Source organism: Sander lucioperca, chromosome 9 (assembly GCF_008315115.2).
Source record: "Sander lucioperca isolate FBNREF2018 chromosome 9, SLUC_FBN_1.2, whole genome shotgun sequence".
Classification (NCBI taxonomy): domain Eukaryota; kingdom Metazoa; phylum Chordata; class Actinopteri; order Perciformes; family Percidae; genus Sander; species Sander lucioperca.
Window position 1 is genome coordinate 1,679,662 of NC_050181.1, and position 22,839 is coordinate 1,702,500.

At 39.3% G+C, this 22,839-nt stretch overlaps 2 protein-coding genes across 21 annotated transcripts in view; one reads left to right on the plus strand and one right to left on the minus strand.

The window, feature by feature from the left end:
* The window catches only part of LOC116041819 (protein BCAP-like), a 128,021-nt gene that overhangs the window by 96,551 nt on the left and 8,631 nt on the right, over positions 1-22,839 (plus strand). The window lies entirely within an intron of this gene.
* ctnnd2b (catenin (cadherin-associated protein), delta 2b) overlaps positions 4,430-22,839 on the minus strand; it is a 164,865-nt gene continuing 146,455 nt past the window's right edge. For 13 of the 20 annotated variants that reach the window (XM_036004761.1, XM_036004759.1, XM_036004760.1 and 10 more), the window contains 8 exons: positions 18,562-18,735; positions 17,976-18,126; positions 15,008-15,266; positions 14,125-14,218; positions 13,856-13,982; positions 11,109-11,237; positions 9,632-9,708; positions 4,430-7,263 (listed from right to left, as the gene is read on the minus strand). In XM_036004761.1, coding sequence (XP_035860654.1) covers positions 7,000-7,263; positions 9,632-9,708; positions 11,109-11,237; positions 13,856-13,982; positions 14,125-14,218; positions 15,008-15,266; positions 17,976-18,126; positions 18,562-18,735 — 1,275 coding nt within the window. In that variant the 3' untranslated portion in view covers positions 4,430-6,999. The remainder of the gene's footprint in view (positions 7,264-9,631; positions 9,709-11,108; positions 11,238-13,855; positions 13,983-14,124; positions 14,219-15,007; positions 15,267-17,975; positions 18,127-18,561; positions 18,736-22,839) is intronic. The other 7 variants (XM_036004766.1, XM_036004764.1, XM_036004765.1 and 4 more) reach the window with 1 other exon arrangement.

A 22,839-nucleotide genomic window follows, 5' to 3' on the forward strand; every position in this document is an offset into this window, starting at 1 on the left:
TTTCGTGGGTGTTTTGACTGGTCTCGGTCTTTGGTCTCTAGCAAGTGTAGTTGGTCTCGTAGCACATTGGAGAGACTTTTCTGCTGCAAGTCAGCTGGCAGTCCGCCAGGATGCACAATTCTTTCATTTCAAGTACAGGTAATGCTTATGTTTCAAAAATGTGTCTGGACCGGTATCAGACTTTCAGTATTAGCTTGTAAGCTTATTTTTTCAACATACTATACTACTACGGTGGCTGACAGGGGCAAATGCCCTGCAACTTAAGAAAACACATGCAAATAGACAAAACACAAGCAAATTAAGAAAACAACATTAATTTGCTTAATTAATGCTTTGGGTGTGGGAGAGCCGGGCTTGATTCCCACTGTGATACATCAACCAATGTGTCCCTGAGTGAGACACTTAACCCCTAGGTGCTGCAGAGATGTGCAACCTCTGACATTTGGAAGCAATTAAGTCGCTTTGGATAAAAGCGTCAGCTAAATAATGTAATGACTTCTTTTTATACTATGACTTTTTTTTATCACTTTTTTTCAAAATGCTATACTATGATTTTTTTTATCACTTTTTTCCACATGCTATATACTATGACTTTCTCATTACTTTTTTCAGTCATACTATACTATGACTTTTTTCGAAATTCTATAGTATGACTTTTTTATCACTTTGTTTCGACATACTACACTATGACTATTTTCAACATAATATACAATTACTTTATGTCGGGTCAGATAGCTTGGAGTGATAAGGTTATGATTGTTAGATAGAAGATTGAGTGTTCAAATCCTGTAAGTTTTGAGGTCCAATACACTAAGCAAAAGAGACAAATATGCCAAAAACTTAACTTTTGTGCGAGGTCAGATAGCTTAGAGTGATAAGAGATTGATTGGAGGACAGAACGTTGAATCATTGATTCTTACTTGCTTCATTAATTTTGAGGTCCAACAAATATATACAAATATGTCAAAAACACAACTTTTATTTCAAGTTGGATAGATCAGAGTGATAAGAGACTGGTTGGGAGACACAAGGTTGAGTGTTCTAATCCTACAGGGTGCAACTAGTTTAAATACCTAACTTACAGTAATGAAGAATAAGATTGGATGTAGAGAAAAGTTGTGTTCTGGTCTGTTCCTACCCCAGCTTGCTGTTTTGGAGAGATAAACACCATTTTTGACATTACTATACTATGATTTTTTTATTACTTTTTTCGACATGCTATGCTATGACTTTTTAATCACTTTTTTTGACATGCTATAATGACTTTTTTTTCGACATGCTATACTATGAATTTTTTATCACTTTTTTCGACATACTATACTATGACCTTTTTTATCACCTTTTATAAAATGACTTTTTTCAACATGCTATAGTATGACTTTTTTGACATACGACTTTTGTATCACTTTTTTAGTCATACTATACTATGACTATTTATACCTACCATACTAGGACTTTTTTATCACTTAATTCAGCATACTAGGACTTTTATCACTTTTTTCGACATACTATACTATGACTTTTTGTAATTTTTTTTTTTTACTTACATACATTAATATATATGTGAGGTAAAGACAAATCATTTAAATTGTGATATGCTTGAATGCTCTTCAATCTCTATTTATTTTCTTTAAGGCTCACCAGGGCTGTAGCTAGTCCAAGCATGCACCATTGGGAAACACGTTCATACAGGATTCCACATTATAGTTTTGAGTCTCCAGTCTGCCTGACTCATGCGTCTTCGAACTGCAGGACAGAGCCAAACAGAACATGCACTTTAACATTCACACAGAACAGACAGGACCAGAAACTGAAGCCATATCTGTGCTACAGTGAGGCCACGGAAACCACTGTGCCCTTAACTGTGGCTTTTACTTAAAAAAATAAAAAATAAATAAATAAAAAACAAATAAATGAATATATATATATATATATATATATATATATATATATATATATATATATATATATATATATATATAAATGATTAATAATAAATGTATTACTGTTATTATAAATACACAAAAACACAAATACACACGATATACTGTATAAATTAATTAATTAATGTTTTGTTATTGTTCATATTACTGTATGTGATTGTATTTTTTCTGTCTAAAAGTGTAGTGTCATGGTGTAGAACAGCAGCTGCTCCTTCCAGCTGTTATCAACCTTTGCATTGGCTTTGATGTGTATCACACCTGTTCGTTATAAATTGCTTGTTACTGAGCTTAACTGAAAGAGCCCAGGTAAACCTCCCATCGAAGAAGCCTCAAAACACGCTAAACAATAAGTGGTATCAATATAATGACCTCACCGTGAGCACCAGAAAGCATTTGTGAATGTATTGATATATATATTTTGAGTGGATAAAGTTAAAACTGTGTCTGTGTGTGTGTCCTGAGAGCGTTTACTCCTGTACTTAGAGCTGTGTACTTGTGATCCGATTACTCAGGATTTAAAGGACAATTCCGGCGCAAAACAAACCTAAGGGTTATTAACAGATGTGTACCCACTCTGTCGTTCTCTGGGACATGTTTTCATGCTAATCGAATGAGTTTTTAGCTTGAAAGACGCTAGCACGGACCGCCGATTAGCTTACAACACTAGTATTCGGGGCACAGGGAACGTAAAAACAAATTGCTATTTATACCACTAAAAAGGCTCAAAATATCACCAAACTTCAACGGTAGCATAGTGAGGGTCCCAACATGTTAACTGAAGAATTGAGAACTTTGTAAGTACAGACAGTTTATTGAACGAAGAGCTGCGGGAGCTCCGTGAAAGGGCTACGAGAGAGAGAGAGCTACCGGTAGTCAATGCCGCAACACAGCCTCGTACTTCGGGAAACTGGTGGTGTACCTGCGGACATTGTGACGCTATGGCCACCGAACAGGAGTGTCTGTGTTGCACGGAGTGGGACCTGTTGCGTCGCGATGCCCAAGAGACGCAGTGTTTTGTACAGTCTGAAGATTTCCCCTCTCTGATAAACAGGGCTGTGCTTGAAACTTTTTCGGCGACCCAGACCAGAGGGACCAGATGGACAGTTATCCACTGAGTAAGTACACTAGACAGGTTATGCAGAGTGCAATTATTTCAGATATATTGAGCAAATTGCTTTTGATTTTAGTTTGCATCGCCAGCTGTAAGTCATGACTGGTTTCCAAGACGGCGGCGGCATGTAAACATGAACGCGAGTGTCTTTATAATCTATCTTTTCAATAAACTGTCTGTACACTTACAAAGCTAAAAACTCATTCGATTAGCATGAAAACATGTCCCAGAGAGCGACAGAGTGAGTACACATCTGGTAATAACCGCTAGGCTCGTTTTGCGCCGGAATTGTCCTTTAACACCAGGTCAAAACGGGGCCTCTCTCTACATATCTATATATTTATATATGTCAATATGTCTGTCTGCTGTAAAGAAATAGTGGCGCAGATAGGCTAAACATTTGAACCCCTATCATTTCTTACTCTTTATTTTACATCCTTCATCCCTTTCCCACTTTTTGTTTTAGCTATTTATACTGCTTCAGCTGCTTTCCAAGTCTTATTAACAGATCCATACTTAATTCAAGCCTAAAAATGTTCCACATCTTTCATTCATTAGGAGTTTTATACAACTTGTAAATTATTTTCGTAGTTTTTGAAAATATTGAACACAGCTGATTGAGATTTCCTTATTTGACCCACCCATTTCCCATTTTAACAACTCATTCATTACTCTTTCAGTTACTTCATCCAAATTTAAGCCGGCAATTCAGTTTAGCATCAGCTTTTACAAAAACTTTCATACCATATTGGTGTCATTCAGCTTTTTTAAGACATTCTTATTAATTAGAACTATTTCCACTTTTCCACATTGCCTTATACCTTCTTACACATTTTAACAAGCAATTCAGTGTAGCGACAGCTTTTTTAAAAAAAACTTAAAATGAAATTCATACTAATTAAAACCTTCCCAGTTTTCCAACTATTCTCACTACTTCTCCTTCTTCTTACACAATTATGCCAGCAATCCAGTTTAGCAATTTTGCTTTTCAGCATTCAAAAGCATTTTCTGTAGGAAATGCATTTTCTAGTTGAGAATGCAGTTTCATTGTATGGGACGTAGATTTTAGGAGACAGGGCTGCTCAAGCCAATTTGTTCCTCTTTCTTACATTTGCCCAAACAATAGTCCATCCTTAGAACTACAGCACCACACAACAATAACTGAAAAATTTAAGCAACAACATGTTCACTGTTATGGATTATCGTTGCTGCATGTAAAGTAGGATTTCAAACTAAAAGCGTAAGGTATGCTTTAGGAATAGTGTAAAAATACCTACATCATACACAGTTAATGGTAAAACATAGAATACCAGCAATACTGTCCTTTAACACACTGAAAAATGGAAAGAGAACAAACAACTCCCACAATCCGAAGTTCTTCGATGGTCCGTTTATATTTTTTGGAGCAGTTGCAATCTGTTTGAGGCAATAGAAAGATTCACAATTCTCTTTTTAAAACACGTTTGGTCTAGCAACAAAAAGGTTACCGACGTTATATCTCCATACAGGTCTTATAGTCAGGTTTTTCTGCCTAAGGATCACAAGGACATACATAACGTTGTCAGTTTCGAGATGCTTACTAACAAATACAGTCCGTCTGTTTTTCATCCAATTTTTGTGGGGACAGTTGTATTACAGTATAAGTCATTTTTCAAGCATCAGAAGATGACTCCTAAGACTTCTAAACAGCAGTGGGTAGGGATAACCAGGGTCTGTTGTCACATTTTACAATTTAGCCTTTCTCACATTAAAAAAAAGAAAAGAAAAACAAATCATCATTTAGTTTCAGGTTTACTGACAAAGAATACTGATGCATTCATGGGTGTAATTTTTGCTATTTAGCACAATAAGACCAATTAATCAGGGAGTTTTCATGCATAGGATATACAAAAATCAAACTTGTGATTGTTCTCCGTTATGTGTCTGAAAATCAATACATTGTTATCAATCCAAAGGGGAACAAATATTTTGTGCACAGTTAAAATACAGACATGTTGGAAATACTTCTCATGGATGTAGCACCTTTTTGGACTGCTTTAGTGAAAACGTGGATCCCTGGGCCCTGGTCTACTCTACTCCACATAGCAACAACATTACTACACAAAGTCGACAATTTAGTGTGTTGACCAGAAAATAAAATGTGAACAAAATTCCTACATGTAGCCGTTTTTTTGTGTTTTTTTTTTTACAAGTCTTTTTCCATAATGTTGCTGCTATAAGTGACATCCACATCTGCACATAAAAAGTATATATTTATATTTATATAATATATATCCGTACTCTATTAACAGTTTTGTCTACCATGAAGTTAGAATTGCCACCCATCTCTCAGAAAAGTCTTTTTTTGTACTTCAAACATCGATTATTTTACAACACAGAAATCAACTAATTTTGTACAGCTTTTGAGGAAGCGTTGCTCTGCCCGGTCACAGTCCCTCCGTGATTTTCTTTTTTCTCTTTTTTGTTTTCTTTTTATATTTTCTCCCCAGTCCCGGTGCAGCTAAGACAGGTTTTCATCCCAGTAAAACACAGTTTAGAAAAAACAAAGCATTTACAAACTGGCAATCGTTAGAACCGCGAGGATGTTCAGCTGAGAGCTTCAGCTGAACTTGGACCCTTTAACACACCCATAACCTTCCCCGCTGAGGGGAAGTAACCCTTGTTTGGCACGGTTATATACACAATGAGCACAGTTCACTCAAAGGAGGGACTCATGGGAACAAAAAAGGGAATTTGAGGTGTTAATGTGGAAAGATAGCCGCCAAAAAAACAAAGCTAGCTTGAAGAAATTAGAGTTTTGTCACAGAAAAAAGCTGCTCAACTGTTTGAGTCAGCCATTCTGTGAAATTTATCTGTAGGGCAGTTAAAGGAGCACCGTGACCTAACAGAATTGATGCTTCAATACCCAATTCATATCCAATTTGTCACAATAGCAACGCGTGGACATCCGTCTGTAGCTGTGATATGAATTTTGAAAGTCGGAGTGCAGATATTGTGTGTATTTTTGAGTGTTTTTAAGGGGGGATAGTTAGCGACGAAGTGAGGTTGACCCAATGACGAAAGGCCTGACATGATACAGAAAATAGTGCAATGTACAGTACACAACGCATCTTCGCAAATGTACAGTGTACATCAAATACTATACAACCAGAATTGAGAATTAAAAAAGTAGAAACACAAAAAAAAAAAAAAAACTGTAATAAATGACAAAGTCCAGAAGCCTTCTTTGCACAGAGGAGGATGCATCACGCTGAAGCCATAGAGAGAAATAAAGGTTTGTGTGACAGACGTCCTACATGTTCCTACAGCTCTGCTTCTTGTGCTTCACATTACGAAAAGCCATGTTGCTATACCACATATGTACAGGTTTCTCCTGGGTATATCTCACACGTTCCATTCACAATCCAAAACCTTCCATTCTTGAGTCCACGGATTCATTTTTCTCTTTCATTGTCCTTCTTCATCTCCATATATTTCCCACTTTTGCCATCTTTCCCTTCATGTTCCCTTTCATCATGTCCCTCCCTCTTACGTTCTGTATTCAGAGGCCTTCAGGTGCAGGAGGTCTTTCTGTCTGCTGAACCTTGCAGCAGTAGTTGATCCCAAACTAAACACAGAAAGAAAATGTGTCCGTCAGTTTTGTTGGTGGTGTGCATGCACATGCATGGCTGCTCGTCCGTTCGCTTCTGTTCCTCCTTTGTCCGCTCTCCCTCCTCCCTCAGATGTCTCTGACAGGAGTGTAATGTCTTAGATTTTCTCTTCATGTCTCTTTTCCTGCACACCATCCTCCTCTTCCGTTGTCCTGCTATCTATGATGCTACTCAGGAACTACAGAGGAGGATGGGGAGGGAAACTGTCCTCTCATTTTCTCTCTCACTCTTTAAACTACACCCTTCCATCATCCATCCTCTCCTCCTCTTCCTTATCCACCACCCTCATCTCCCATTAGACCCAGGAGTCTGGTGAGGCCGGATAGTGGCTGGTCTCATAGTTGAGCTCGCTGTAGGGCCGCGAGGCTGAGTAGAAGTCTACATAGTTGCCGGTGGACTTGAGGCCCTGCAGGTGCATGTTGAGGTCACCCTGTGGCGGGCGCCCGGCCGCATGAACCTGGTTCTCGTAGAAGGCCTGGTCCTCGTAGTTGACGCTGTCGGGCGGGGGAGGATTTTGGAAAGGAGGGTAGGGCTCTGAAGGCAGGCCTTGAGAAGAGATCTGTAAAAAGAAAAGCAAAGATCATTATTGAGAGAAAAGCAAGGTTACGATGGCCAGGTCCAAACCATCATGACTTGATGCTACATGCACAAGAGTTCTAAACTGAACAAGAGCATTTAGAAATAATGCACACAAAAATATTAAAATGTCCAAAAACTTTTTTTTTTTATAACACACCACATCAACCAGCTCTAGCTAGCTAGCATGACATATGACATTCTGACTAATAGCAGCGAGAGGCAATACAAAAACTAACCCAGGCGAGTGTTCTGCACAAGCCCAAAACTGAGACAAGAACCCATCTTGTACCCGCGTCTTTCGGACCTGCCCTGACTGCTAAATTTCAGACCCGAACTTGACCCAAACCCTATATTCATCTCTGACTTTTAGCTTACAAGGCTAATTAAAGGCCTTGGCTACACAGACAACAGCAGAAAGAGATACATTTCCTAATAATTTACATTTAAAATATAACCAAATCCAAAGCCAACTCTTTATGCATCAACACAGTTAGAAGAACTCTAATCAGACTACACAGAGTTAGCTCATTGACGTAGTGATGACTTGTGTGCGTCCAAGACCATTAGCAGGCAGCATGGAAGCCCTCTAGTGCAAAAATGCATACAAATAGATGCCTGCAATGTATATTAAAGCATGTCCTTAAACAACTTCTGTTTTGACACTATAAATAAAATTGAATTGAATTTCATGAATGAAACTTTGTCATCAGAGCTGACATCTGACCGTTGATCAGATGTGAATATTTGCTGGTTCTCTTAGTTTTCTGTGATTAACTAACTAATTATCTACAGTTTTACAATTTTCACTATCTGTCAATACAGGATCTAACAAGTATTATTTATCAGCTACAGGGGATAATGAAAATAGACTCTGGACCCCTGTTGGTGACTTGTTTCTTTGAAAAATGTTAGGTGAAATACTGTAATTTTATGCATTTTCCATCAAAAGCCAGCAATCAGTTAGGTATCGGTCAGTTAGTAGCAGTGCTTAATATGCAAAGTGGGAGGTCCCGGAGCGCAGAGTGAGGGGTGGATCCGGCGACTCAAAACGGGGGTTGGAAGTAACGGAACAAAAAAAAAATGACACTGCCTACGTAGCTTCTCTGACTAAAAAAAAACTAAACAACACTGTGTGTACATCAGGGCAATGTTTATTTGTATTTCAGAACATGCACTGCATCGGTGCGAAATGTAAAAAAATAAATAAATACACTGTAACAATCGTTTTCACAAGCAGCAATTATCCATCGGACCAGTAAATTAACCAAAAAACCTGTGGTCTCCACATTCTTGATCGACAGTAACGGTTTTTGCTTTGGGATCCGACTGACCAGCATATTTGAAAAAGTTAAGCAAACTTTGTTGTCTTTTTGACATTTTTCCCCTGAGTGGAATGAGGCTATAACAGCAATCTCAACCAGCACAAGCGCTTGTGTCACTTGAAGTGCAGCGCCGCACTGTTGAAGTGCCTCCCCTCCCTCCGTCCCTCTGCCCCCTCCGTATTACCCTGAAAATTCACCTCAAAACGCATCGAAAATGCAAACATAAGATTTTTTTGGAACTTCAATGGGGAATAAAGACTAACAAGACAGATAACAACATTGAACACTACACAGACAGTAATTCTTTTTTTTTTTCATTTAGGCGATTCATTTTTCATGGTGACACAGGAGGTGCCGGATCCAATAAAAAAGGTTCCGGATCCAACGTCGGAGGTGCCGGAACACGTTGCGGCGTGTTCCGGCTCAAATTAAGCCATGGTTAGTAGTGTCTTTAGCTCAATAGTTTACAACAATTTGGTTGGCTGACCAGATAGTTTGTTAGAAAGCAACCTGGTATCTACACACAAAATGCATTTGATTATTGTGCATTGCTATGAGACTGCCTAGTTGTACCTTTAGAGATACAACCAGCCTCAGTTATTGCTTCCAGAGGGTTTGATGGGTAACATGAAAGGCTTTTACTGGCACAGCGCAGATTCGAATGCAAAATGCTGAGAGCAATTTACTGCAGTACTCCTATAATGCATAAATGGGACTCTATAGAAGTTTATAGTGACCCTCGTAGTATTTTTATATCCCCTTTGGTGTCACTATTAAATTCCAATACATTAAAGAGACTAGCTATGCTGCAATATTTTGTTACTAGGGGGTTTCTGTACAGTAGTTCCTTCTCCTAAAGGTGATGTGAGTCATGAAGAGGTATTTACAGCTTATTTAAATGACAGCTAGTAGTAATAATTCATCACTTAAGTACTTGTCTCAATACAGAGACAGATTGCTTTGTGATCACATTTTAAGGGGAACAACTGTGGTCACATTTAAACACGGAAAAGTGACTTGTCGTACCTGATTATACTTTAGTTCATCAGTGGGCGACACGTATGCTCCTCTGTGCAGCGTGGAAGACCCGCTGGAGAGCTGACCTGCAGAGACAGAGAGGATGAGGACTTCCAAAGAATATTTGGGTGGGTAGGCTGTCAGTGTTATGAATGATGATGATGATGATGATGATGATGATGATGATGATGATTAAGGATGGCTTGAAACTCAATGTTTCCCGCATAAACATTAAAACATTGTATTTATTTTATTTCAGGTTTATTTAACAGGGACAATGCACACTAATAATACATATGAACATGTAAAATGTGCCAGAATTAGCCAAAAGGCTATTTTACATCTGCTCTCCCTGGACAGATAGTACAATGTCACACCTAAAAAGACAAAATGATTATAATAGTACAGTAAAATTAACTATAAATGTAAAAATTTAAAAAATGACAAAATCAACATATAAACAATAACAGATTGTCATTATCAACATCAATACCAGCACACCCACACACACACACACAAGCTAAACGTTCAGTCCATGTAACAACAACTTCGTAGGCATAGCACGAGTGGCACAAACGGGCAGGACAGGAGAGACAAAGTAGCAGCAAAATTTAGTGTCTACATGTAATGTCGACAGTCCTGATTACCTGTTAGCCACTTCTTTAAGTTAAATTTAAAAGAAACGTATGTTTTAAAATTTCTAATGTGAGTTGGAATGAGGTTCCATTCACGAGCGATCGAAAATATCGCATTAGACTTACAAACACTCCCTAAAGTTCCCTGATTAATGAGGGACTCAATTACTATTTAGTGGATGTTTTGGATGAATCTCGTAGTGAAAACTGACCAACAGCATGACTAAGTGATATCAAATTTCTAAATGGTTCACTTTGTTGTCTGATTTTAAGTGATAAGAATCATAACTGATTTTAGAATTTGGAACAGGTGGACTTCCTCTAGAAACTAGCATTTGGTGTATTTTCATATCATTGACAAAAGTCAACTTGAAAAGAATAGTTCAACATTTTGTAAACATGCTTATTTGCCGATGGTTACGTGAGAAGATTGGAATGCTAAATATGAAGCTAACACCAGCAGCTGATTAGCTTAGCTTAGCACAAGGACTGGAAACAGGGGGAAACAGCTAGCGTGGCTCTGTCCAAAGGGAACATATTCAATCTACCAGCACCTCTAAAGCTCACAAATTAATATGTTTTATACCATGGTGAATACTCAATTCTGATTGGCTGACACCACATTAAACTAACTATTTCCTGGCTCCAGCTTCATGTTTTCTGTACAGATACTGTATGAGAGTGGTATAGATTTTCTATTTACCAAATGTTAAACTATTCCTTTAATATTGTAAAACTAACACTTACAAGTGTTTTATTTATTTATTCCAAAGCTATACACTAAGCTGACAACACAATAGCTTTATAGGAGAGTGTGTTTTTGTGTCAGACATGCAGTGTGGAATTCCTACCCATCATGGCGTCCTTTCGGGATGTGTGTTCGCCCTTGTTGCCATGGTAACTGGCATTGCCAGTCGACTCGTAGTCTGCCTTCCTCTCCTTCAATGCCATCATCTCCCTCGGGGAAGTAGGGGCACTCGCTACACACACACACACACACACACACACACACACACACACACACGGGGGATATCTTTAACCTTCAATCTATCATGAACACATTATCAATACGCTTTTGGATTCAGAAGCAGGAAACTGCAACAGGACAACTACTTACATCACACTGGAGTCCCTTCATGGCAGAAAGGCCAGATTGATTTGTACTTCAAAGCATCTCTGGTTTTGTATTTACCTCAACAAAGGCACAGCACTCTGAGACTTCCCTGTCTGTATCATTTCCTCTAACCATCACGATAAAATGAGTCAAAAAACGGGGGCACTGGGTGCTCTTTGTATTGCGACTCTGTGGGTATTGTGCCATTCTTCACAAATCTGGCTTTTTGACCAGAGTGTGATTTCAAAGAGGTAAATATTGAGTCATCGCTGCTCTCTGCATCTGCTTTACTCTTGCCTCTGTCTTCTTATTCTTTATGTCTGGCTCTCTCCTCCTGTATTTACTACATGTACACATTTTAAGCTTAAAATTAAAATAATTATTACCCAAAAAGTAACAGAAAATATACACACCTACAGTTGTATACAAAATGCTGGACTGACAGGGGGTGTTGTGATCAGTGGCAAACAGTAATGAGTTAGATCTACTTAGCCATGTTAGGAAGAAACCTGGCTATTGATTCAGTGCCATATGGTTCAGTTGTGTTTTCTCTAATATTCAAAATCATTATCAACAGCCTTTCACATAGAAGCTGCTGACTATGATGCAGTCCACCAGCCTGTTTGTGTGGCTGCATCTTTCGCCTTGTCTCTCCTCTGTGTAACACATTTAGCATTGATCCCTACACACATTAATGCTCTGCTAGTATCTCCAGTCTATTGTGATATCGGCATCTACGCGGCCAATTATCCTGCTGCTCCGGTAAACAACTGTTGTAGGAATGTACACAACATTCAAAAGTTTCTTTTATATGTTAAAACATTGCAACAGCAGTAAAATTAAACAAATTACTTGATGGACCATTGGCTTGCACAATTGTAAACTGAGAAACAAAATAAAAAATGTGAAATTAGCTTTCAAACCAGTGTTTATCATTTTGCCACTGTCGGTTGACAGCCTCATAAATCCAGTTCTGGAGATTTTTTTTAAATGTGGTCCAATGAGACCCATTCAAATGCTCTCACATATAGTAATTTCAAACTGTTTTGAACTATGTATTGGCTAGCAGATATAGATCGAAATACAGTATCTCCCTAATGCAAGTTATGTAATACATTTATTGCAGAACTGAAACTATTATATTACAGAGAGAATTGTCAACTCGTTAGACTCCATTTTCCATCTTCAGTCTGACATTGCCTCCAATCTTACCGATTTCTGTTGGGGAAGAAGATTCGATTTGATTTTCCCAATTACTACCAACAAACATGTCCGCCTGAATTTAACATCATTTTAAGATTACACTGATCCGTAGCCATGCCAACGTACTGGTTTTGCTGGGGTTTTAAGAGTGGAGTGGAGCGAAGTAAAAACAAACGCTTGACAACAGCTTGACAACGTTGGTCCCACCCATGGCGCTGATTGGCTACTTGTACGTTGGATCCACTACCTTTACACCTCTACTCTTTTATATCCGTAGACCTATACATTTTAAATATAAGCAACCTTACTTGGTTGGACCTGGTAACATTTCCATGAAACTTCCCACACAGCACAAATTTGAATTGAATGTTGTCGTATATATATAATAAAAACAGCAGCCCGAAATTAATCATGCACAGACAAGTTAAATGCACGTTGTGTTTGCCTTTTTACGAGGAATCTAATAAATGCATCACTTCATTATCATCACTTGATACAGTCTGATTAATCACAAAAAAGTCAGCCACAGAAATGAGGAGATTCCTCTCCTGTTGGAAAGGTCTATAAAAATGAGAAAGGTAATAAGTAGCGAAGATGTAAGCTTTTACAAGTTTTAAAAATCCATCACTGATGCAGCCTGCGAGAGAACGTAAAAATGCTCTGCTTCCTGCATTGAGGCTCTTTCCGTAACAGCCCTGTTATGTCTGAGTAAAGTCATGACTCATAAGGAACATTTACATAAAGGGCACTTTTGTCTGAATGACAGGAAGACATTACTTTAACACATCTAGACGATGCCAGCAATGGTATGTATTTCTTGTTGAAAAGGGCAGTGAAACATTTTGATCAAATTCCACACATGTATCCATGGAAACAGATTGTTGGTGTTGGTTTCACTGGACATTGTTATTATCCCACCATCAGTTTCAGACTCAGCTAAGAATTAAGCTCATGGAGAAAAACATTACATTACACGTTACATTTTTCTTCCAATTTTTTCAAAGTTAGTGAACTTTAGAGGATGATGCCATGAGTTCAACAATACTTAAGCCTGGAAAGCTCATATTAGTCAAACCCCTAATTTTTGACAACACAAGGGCGGAAACTTTTAAAGGAGACACCGTGCAAGGATTTTACTTGACAGCAGAATCATTTGGCTGTGGGCGCTGTGGTGTGAAGGTTAAAGCAGACTTCAGCTAGTTTGGAGCAGTGTTTGTTTGACTGGACTGTACTAATAGAAAAAAAAGATTGATAGAGGACAAAAGGGAACAGGAGACTCACCTGATCGATTGTTGGGTGAGGTCCGTACGGGAGAGATGGATGGAGTACGAGAGGAAGAATAAGGTCGCTGTCTGTCTCTCTCTATCGTGGACGAAGAGCCGACAAAATGATACTGGGAATAGCCGTCCTGAAGAATAGAAGAAAGGGAATGGAAAGGATGAGAAGAGGAGAGGAAAAGAGACAAGACTGTGTAGGAAATAATGCATCTAGATGTATCATTATTACTCAGCTTCCAGTGTTAATACAGCCAGAGTACATTCAGACTTTACCTTTTTGTAGAGGCTGCGGAGGTCTCTGTATTGCCACATGCTGTTCAGGACTTGAGATGCTGCTTTCACCACTTTAGGACTATGTCTGGGAATTCAGCAGAGAGAGAAAAACACATACAGTATAAAGCTTGACTGTCTTTGGTTTTTGTTTTGTGCTAGTGGGAGCTATTAAAACTAAAAAATCAAAATGCAGAAGGATGAAGAAACAGACATAAAGCAGAGACACTAAACCAGTATCTAAAGCATTGGCTGACTGCGGTCTCCAAAGAAGAAAGAAAGGGAAAATGAAAATGAAAATGCTTTCTTTATCTCCTCAAATATGGCACTTAAATTGTACTGAGGCCAAATTGCATAATGGCTTGCTTGATTGATTGATTGGCCAATATTTCATTCTGCATCCTCCAGGGTTTGACACAGCTGACTAATGGCTGTGGGTTTAATTTGCTCATGTGGCCTTATCATCGCCTAGCAAATTATTTCTTAAAGTCATTTTGGTAAATGTTATTGTTTCGGTTTCTGTGATTGCATGTCATGCCCTTGCAGTGATGCTTAGCAGGGACATTAAAAAGAGTGAAGATCAAGAAAAAGATTTAAAAACAAAAGACATGTTTATCCATGGGTTTGTACCTGCAGTATCTCAAAAAAACAACTCCTAATGATTTATTCTTCGAATAGCACAAATTAGTTTTAACCTATGATCATTCACAGTCACATTTGCCGTACTGATTGTTGAAAATGTTCTTATATCAGTTTGAAACAGTTTCTAATGCTGTTGTAGCTTCTATCAAACTGTAAGAACACTGCCCCATGATGGCCCTTCTATACTCCCTTCTTCTTTCTTTACGCTCCCTTCCACCTGACATCATCTTTCCATTCGGCTTACTTGTCTCCTTTGCTGCGGGCGACGCCGATGAGCTTCTCGATGCCACCGGCGTCCCTCAGGGCCTTGGTGTTCTCCATGTTCTTGGTGATGACTTCGTGCAGTGCGCAGCAGATAGCCGTGATGGTGTCGTCCGACATGGTCTTCCCCGCCAGGATGCTGCTGTTGGTGCTTCCTCCGCCTCCTCCTCCCCCGCCGCTACTGTTGTTGTTGTTGCTGCCTCCAGGCAAACGGTGCACCAGGTCCCTCATGGCGTATTTACCTGTGGCCAAGAGTGACAGGGTGGGTGAGGGTGAGGTGGGATAATATTGTTTAATATTGTTTTTTTGGCAATACATTTTTTTTATAAGATCATTTCTTTTGGCATTTCTGCCTTTGATCACCAGGACAGCATAGATATGAAAGGGGAGAGAGAGGGGGAAGACATGCAGGGAATTGCCACAGGTAGGATTCAAACCCCAGACCGCTGCATAGAGGAATAAACCTCTTCATACGGGCGTGCACTCGACCAACTGAGCTACCCGGGCGCCCTTTGGCAATACTTTTAATCTACTGATGCAGAATATGGTGAAGGTGGGAACAACTGTACGCTAGAGAAAAAATCAATTTAAAGAGATAAAGATCAGTAATGAATATCTAAAGATCTATGTCAATTATGTTCTCAAAACGTGCATATTGATCCCACTAGTTGATTTTATCTATAAAATAGTATAGATCTGAAATAAGGAAAGCGTTAACGAACCTTCCTCTGCTCCTTCTAAAACACCCGGCTGGGACTAACGAAATACAGCCTGGCTGTGTGGCTGTCAGACAATGATGACGACTTGGCCACGTGATCTAACACAGACTGACTACATTTCCCATGATAGTTCAGTACTGCTGTCAGGCAATCTTGTCCACTCTGACCTCTGCCCCTCATTCTGATTGGGTCATCACCCAGGCTGGTGGGGGTGGGGGCACGTCATGTCCCACTGACAGTTGACATCCACACTATATGTGTTTACCTGCTGTAAAAATCCTGCTGGCACATGTTTCTTTTTGATTAATGTTGTGTATTAAAAACAAACTAATACCAAAAATAATAATGATGTACAGTATGTATACTGGCAACTAGGTACTTTTTAAATGCTGCACATGAACCCTGCTGAGAAGAAAAAGTATGCGCTGCATCCGAAATTCCATACTAACATGCTATTTAGTAGGCTAAAACAACATTTGAAATTTTTTATCCAACCATTCAAACCTTTTAGATCCAATAATATGTGAATTGCATAGTATTTCCAGTGAAATATTACAGTATGCAAACACTGGACACTATATTAGCATAAATATCCCACAATGTAATACGGTAGTGATGACAACGTTCATAACAGACAATTGCAGACAGCAACCAAGGCAGCTCTATAACACCAATAATGCTTGAAGTGTAAGTATAAGATTTCACTTTGCATAATATATTCCTTAAAATTGTTTAGACGAGTTTGCCTGTGCCTCGCATTTTGTAACAGCTGATGTACTCCTACAGACGTCAAGACAACCCAAATAATTACAGCTCAGTGCCTCCAAAAAAGATACATACTAACAGTATTTCACACAAAAGTATGTTGAACGAAAGTACACATATTGGGTATGTAGCGCATAGCAGGCGATTTCGGACATCGGCCTTTACCGATTCCACCATTACGATAGTCAGAAGCAAGTTATGCTACTACTAGTTGCAAGACAAGAATATATTTAGCATGAGCAATGCATTAGTTACATTTACGGACCAAAGTCAGACAAAATGAGTCTCTGGGCTGAAAAACACTGAACACAGTACACTACCGAGCTAAAACTAGACCAGTTGCTTCAAGTAATACATAAACACTCCATCACTTCAACTTTCTTAATGACTTTTTCAGTTTAAACAATAACTCTCTTCAAATAAAAAGTCATTCACACATTTAAACTGGCTTATTACAGTAAGTTATCAAACATGATTGAACCATGTAAACAGCTTAATTCAACCATTGCCAAACACTTGCGGTATTGTCAATATTCACATTATTACAAACCCACAAATGCTGAAAGCAATCAAGTTTGTAACATTGCAGCAATAAAACACAGTTGGCTCACAGCGGACCTGTCTGTGCAGACTGTATTGATATGTCATGCTGAAAGCTACACAAGAAACACAATATGTCTCTTATCCAATTTCATCATGTCAACACAACACAAGGTGAGGGCAGGACAATATGTCCGATCAAAATACACATGCATGCCCCTGATATAAGATTTACATTACAACCTACAATATACACATGACTGGTTGCATTCACATCTGTAGACAGCACACACAGTTAGCTTAGCTCAGAGCCTCAAGCATCAGACAGAGCAAGAGGAAGGAGGCATGTGGTTGTTGCAAGGGGACCAGCAGAAAAGCAGAGTTTATTACAGATATCAGTCTCCAAAGGAAAATCAAGCATCATACCATCAGTCAGAGCAACACCATTATCTGCTTAAACGAAACTATCTTTATATCTGCATAAATACAGACAAATAATACAAAGACATGTATCTCTTTTTTTTTTATTAAAGACAACTCCACAAGCCCACTGCCAGTCTGCCATTCCTAACAGCAATAACCCTCTACACAAGTGACATTTTAACAACTCCTTTAAAAAAGATTACCTCTAAACATGTCTACTTAAATAAGTATCATATTCATTATTAAAGCAAGTGAGTAATTCTGCAAGTGGGTTAAGACAACAGCACTTGTTTTCAGTGCCATTATCTTCAATTAATGCAGAATAAAGCACATTACTCCACTAGTATGAAAATAAAATGACACTCAAGTAAAACTCTTAAATGCAGTTAGTTTTCTTTGGAAATCATGCATTAACCCATTTACAAATTGGCAATTTGGTGTTTGGCCCTTTGTGGAACTTCACTCTTTGAGTGTATCTTTGTTTGCTGTGAATGAACAACTCACCAATGAGCTCCTTGTTCCTAATGTCCAGAGCCATGTTTCTCAGCGCGGTGGCCACAGCACAAACCACCCGGTCGTTGTCTATCCTCAGCAACTCCACCAGGATAGGGAGGCCCTTCTCCTTACGCACTGCAGCCCGGATGTACACCGACCACTGGGCAGGACAGAGGGGGGAGGGTATGGAGGTGGACAGAGAGAGCATCAAGGATTTGTTTTTATGCCCTGTTATTCATGCACTTTCCTTTATTCTTTACCCTTTTTGCTTATTTCTAGTGTATTCAGATTGATTCTCTTCACTGATGTATTACATTATGGTTGGCTGACAAAAAATTCACAACTTTGGGTGTGGCAGTAGCTTAGTCCGTAGGGAGTTGGGTAGGGAACTGGAGGGTTGCTGGTTCAAGTCCCGGTATGGGCCAAAGTACAGAGTGTGGGCTGGACTGCACTGCCAATGTGCTCTTGAGCAAGGCACATTTGTTCCGTGTTTTCCAGAATTCTAACTCTCAGAACACTTTTGCGCCTACTGGAATTTTCAATACACTTCTGCAGATGTCCTTCAGTATCACAGTGATATAGGCCCAGTGCTTACCTTCCAGCTGCCAGCAGCTAGGTTCTGCAGGGCCCCAGCTGCTCCCTCCAGGGTGTCTGGGTTGGAGCACTCAGACAGCAGTGTGAGGTAGGGCTTGACGATGGTAGGGTGCCATAACATCTGGATGCCTTTCGGGGGCTCCGCCAAGTCTGGAAATGGGCCGACGCCATCCCACTGCAGAAGATAAGACATAATTCAGAATAGAAAAGCATTCTGAATTCTGTGTGAGGCGAGCTTTGACAGGGGTAGAGTGCCAGCATGGTCCCCTCAGGCAAGAACAAGGGAAGGAGAGAGAGGGAGAAGATTTACTATTCATAAGCAGTGTATAAATAGGGTGGCGTATTATCTATTTGTGCATTTTGTTTTTCTATCTCCTCTGTAATTCTAATCTGACATTTCATCCTGCATTGATGATGTATTTTGAAAATAAATACACACATACTGTATATCAATAATAACTGTGAAAGCTTTGGCTGTTAAATACAGGAGGTTTCTCAGTGACACTGCAATATAATTTAAACAGATTAGTGGTACTGACATTTGACTGACGTGTGTTGATGAGTAGGTGCACATGTTGGACTTGTTGTTATATGCATGCTCCTTATCTTTAAAATACAGAGAGCAATGCTTAGCTAGCTAGCTAACTACAACTGTTAAAATCGGCTAGCGACAGTCATTTCAGTTGGAAAAAATTACAGGAGCTGGCAAGAAATGAGAAGCTTGCTTTTGTCGACCACTGCCTTAAATCAAGGACGCATTTTTTGATCAATTATGAGTGGTATGTACACAACTTGCTGTCTTGTAATCTGGAGTCTTGAAGTCGTTGCGGTTTTCACACTATAGGACTGACAGGCGACAGGGGGGGTCACACACTTCAAGATATTTCACCAAAAGGAATACCCGATGAGTATTGGTGCACTACAGTTGAACTGGAAAGTCGGAACTTCCGAGTTCCCTGTCGGGAAATTTCAACTGGAATGCCCCCCTTAAGTTGGATTTCTGACTCAAAATGTCGAGATAGCCTCACAAACACCGACATCACAATCCAACATGATCTACTCTGGGCATCAACAGTAGTAAAAGCTGTATGAATATATTGTTTTTAGCACCTTTGTATTATTTGTGTCTCATTTAATCGTTTAATAGTCGTACACACAGTCTCTCCATCTTCTATCTGTGGACAAGTTGCTACGGTGTTTCTACACGCAAAACACAGCACAATGCATTGATATCAACTGGAAATGCTAACAAGATATGTAGCCTGCTTAGATATCTGGAATGCATCTGCGAGGTATCAGCAAGCCTCCCAGCTCGAGGGCTGATTTTCGAGTGCCAAGCCAAAGCTTATTTGCCCCTGATCTGGGTCTTCTGTAGGGGAGCTCCAACAAACTGTCAACGAGTGTAAAATCAAGGCTAAAGCCATGTAGTGTGAAGTAGGCATTAGGGATGGGGCAGGGCTTAGCAAACGGTAAATAGACACACATTAGCCACCTGCTATATGTTTACAAAGTAACTTATTATACCATCCACACAAAAGTTCAGCTCGTAATAGCTTTGTTGATGGTTTTCTTTGTTTGGCGTCGTTGTCTGTAAGCCCATGTCTATGTATCTTCCTGTACATTTTAGTCTGTGCACTGTGTGTAGGTCTATTGATTGAGAGCTACTGAAAACTGGAATAAGAGTCATTGTATGCTTAAACATAGTTGGCCTGTACAGTGGATTCTTTATCTGAATCGGATTTGTGTGCTGTAAGGTACTGGGATGTCCTGTGTGCTTCCTATTTGTTTTCATTATATAATATCAGTCCACACGTTTGTTTTGTATAAAAAATTATATCGTCCTTCCATCTGCAATGACGTAATCTCACATGACATCTGATAAGGCTCTGTAACACTGCCAACAAACTGCACTGTTGTCTTCCTCTGGTTTTCTTTTCTGTCTTTGAATTTATTATTACACTACTTCCTCTTTCCCCTCTCTCCTCTCTAATCCTTTTGTATTTTCTAGCCCCACCCTTAACTTGAACTTCCTTGACTCTCCCTTTATATCTCCTCTCCTCCGACATATCCTTTCCTCCTCTCGTCTCCTCTCCTCTTCACTCCTCTCCTCATTCTCTCCTCTAATTACCCCACATTTGATAGAGTTTTGCCCTCTCCAACAAGCTCCCCAATCGCTACTTCATGGTAATCACCCACAGCTGCACTGGAGTGGAGACAGATAGATAGAGGGAAAAGAGGGGGGAGTTATTATCATTATGGAGAGGTTATGATTTGTCCCTTTACAATCTGATCCCAGGGTTAGTTTTACGATCCCTCATCTCTCTGGTTCTGCCTGGATACACAAAAATGTCCTTGACTTGGCAAATGGAAGTAAAGGCCTGGCTCAATAACAATTTTTTTTTTTTAAATCTCCCCTTTTCTGTCTTTTCTAGAAATGAAAGGGGGAGGGGAGCATGCAGGGCTAATGAGCAATTCACCCACCCTGATCCACCGGAAGTGTTGGGTTTTCAATCCCCACCGCTTCACTAGAAGTTGTAAAAGACGTCTTCACTCAACCAGAATGTGATGCTGATTGCTTATTAGCATGACAAGAGGTTAGAGCCTCTCCAAGGCAGCCGTTTGGTTTCTGCCAATTCTACAACTAGAAGAGCACTCATTTTTTTAACTAACCGGAGGATGAAATTCTTCCTGCTGGCAGCAGATGGACAGACCCAGGAAATCCAGAATTGAAATACTAAATCAGATTGGTATTTTTGATTCTGAGCACAGGTAGTCAGTGTATAGAAAGTAAATCTGTAGATAAAGCTATAATCTCCAGAACCTGCTGTGTGAAAACCTTGTAGCATGTGTCTGTATTATTGCATGGAAAAAAATCACACACAAAAAACCATTAAATTTAAAGTATCACATCATCATGCTCTTCTACACATAGCTGTGAATCACCTTATTCGGGAGATGTGACCCTAAATAATCCTGGTGGTAGGTGAAGATCAGTTGTTAATGACGTATGAAAACAACTCTGGCTCAAACATCATCAATATCAAAGAAAACTGTGGTGCATTCATAAATATTCATTTGAGGCTAGAGATAGTGAGTGAACCAAAGATGAACTGAGCAAATGTTCCAAAACTAAAAAACAGCACGGAGCTTCAATACAAAATGAGATACTGAATCCTCTATTTAGAAAAGAAGGGGGGAAAAAAACAAACAGTCACATCTGCACTGACACAAAACGTAAAACAAAACGATATTAATGAAAACGTGTAATGGTAGGGACAGCGTCTTAGAAAATACACACTAGATGCTTTTTAATAAAGGCTCAAGATGACAACCTTCTATCTGTTCTGCTGTTATTGTGCCTTATTGGTTCATTTGAATAATCCTGGCGTGGACATCTGACAGGGAATACCAACCAATAAAGTTACAGCATTAACAAGTGCAAATGCATGCAAAATGTAATGTGTGTAAATGTTGATTTTTTTATGTGGTCATTAAAATTCTATAAGATAATGTATTGTTGTGAAATGAAAGGGGAAGTAAAAGGAACCACCAGGAGCCCACAGAGCAAATACAAAAACAGAACCTGTCAAGTCCTCTTGATGAAATGCCTCAATTTATGGTCAAGGTGCTACAGGTGGCAGCAATGACTGATTACCACATTAATTTCATCACAAAAGCATAATTAATATAACTCCCAACACAAAAAAACAAGACACAGCAACTTTGAGAGCCATGTACCGTAACAGGTTAACATTAATCTAACAGTGTACATGAGCAACAGATTATTATATTGCACAGAGAGAATGTCCATCTGCCACCTTTGTATCTAGCTGCCATGTTCCTGCTTGTTGATGCCTTCTTTTGATAAAGTAGTGTTCACACATTGGGACTCAAACTTGCTGGCTCTCTTGTCTCTCACGAGCCCTGGAGCTTGTGGGCCTGTTAAGCATCAAGCCAATAATTTGTATACTCAGCTTTGATTATTTTCTGTCATTGCCACTACACTGGCACACGCTTAAGTAGTTCACTTCCTGAGAGATCTGTCTCCATGCATGGTTTTCTTATCCAAGGAGTGTGATGAAGAGATATGAGAACTGGGAAGCCTGATTCGATGTGAACTAGACTGATGTTCACTGGCATCCTATCGCTTCTTCAGTCTTTGAGTCTGTATGTGCAAATTGAACACGGAAGTGTTTTTGAAGTCCAAATTGTTTCACTACAAATACCTAATACATACATAGGATTGATGCTAGGTTTAGCTAGATAACAAGAAAAGACA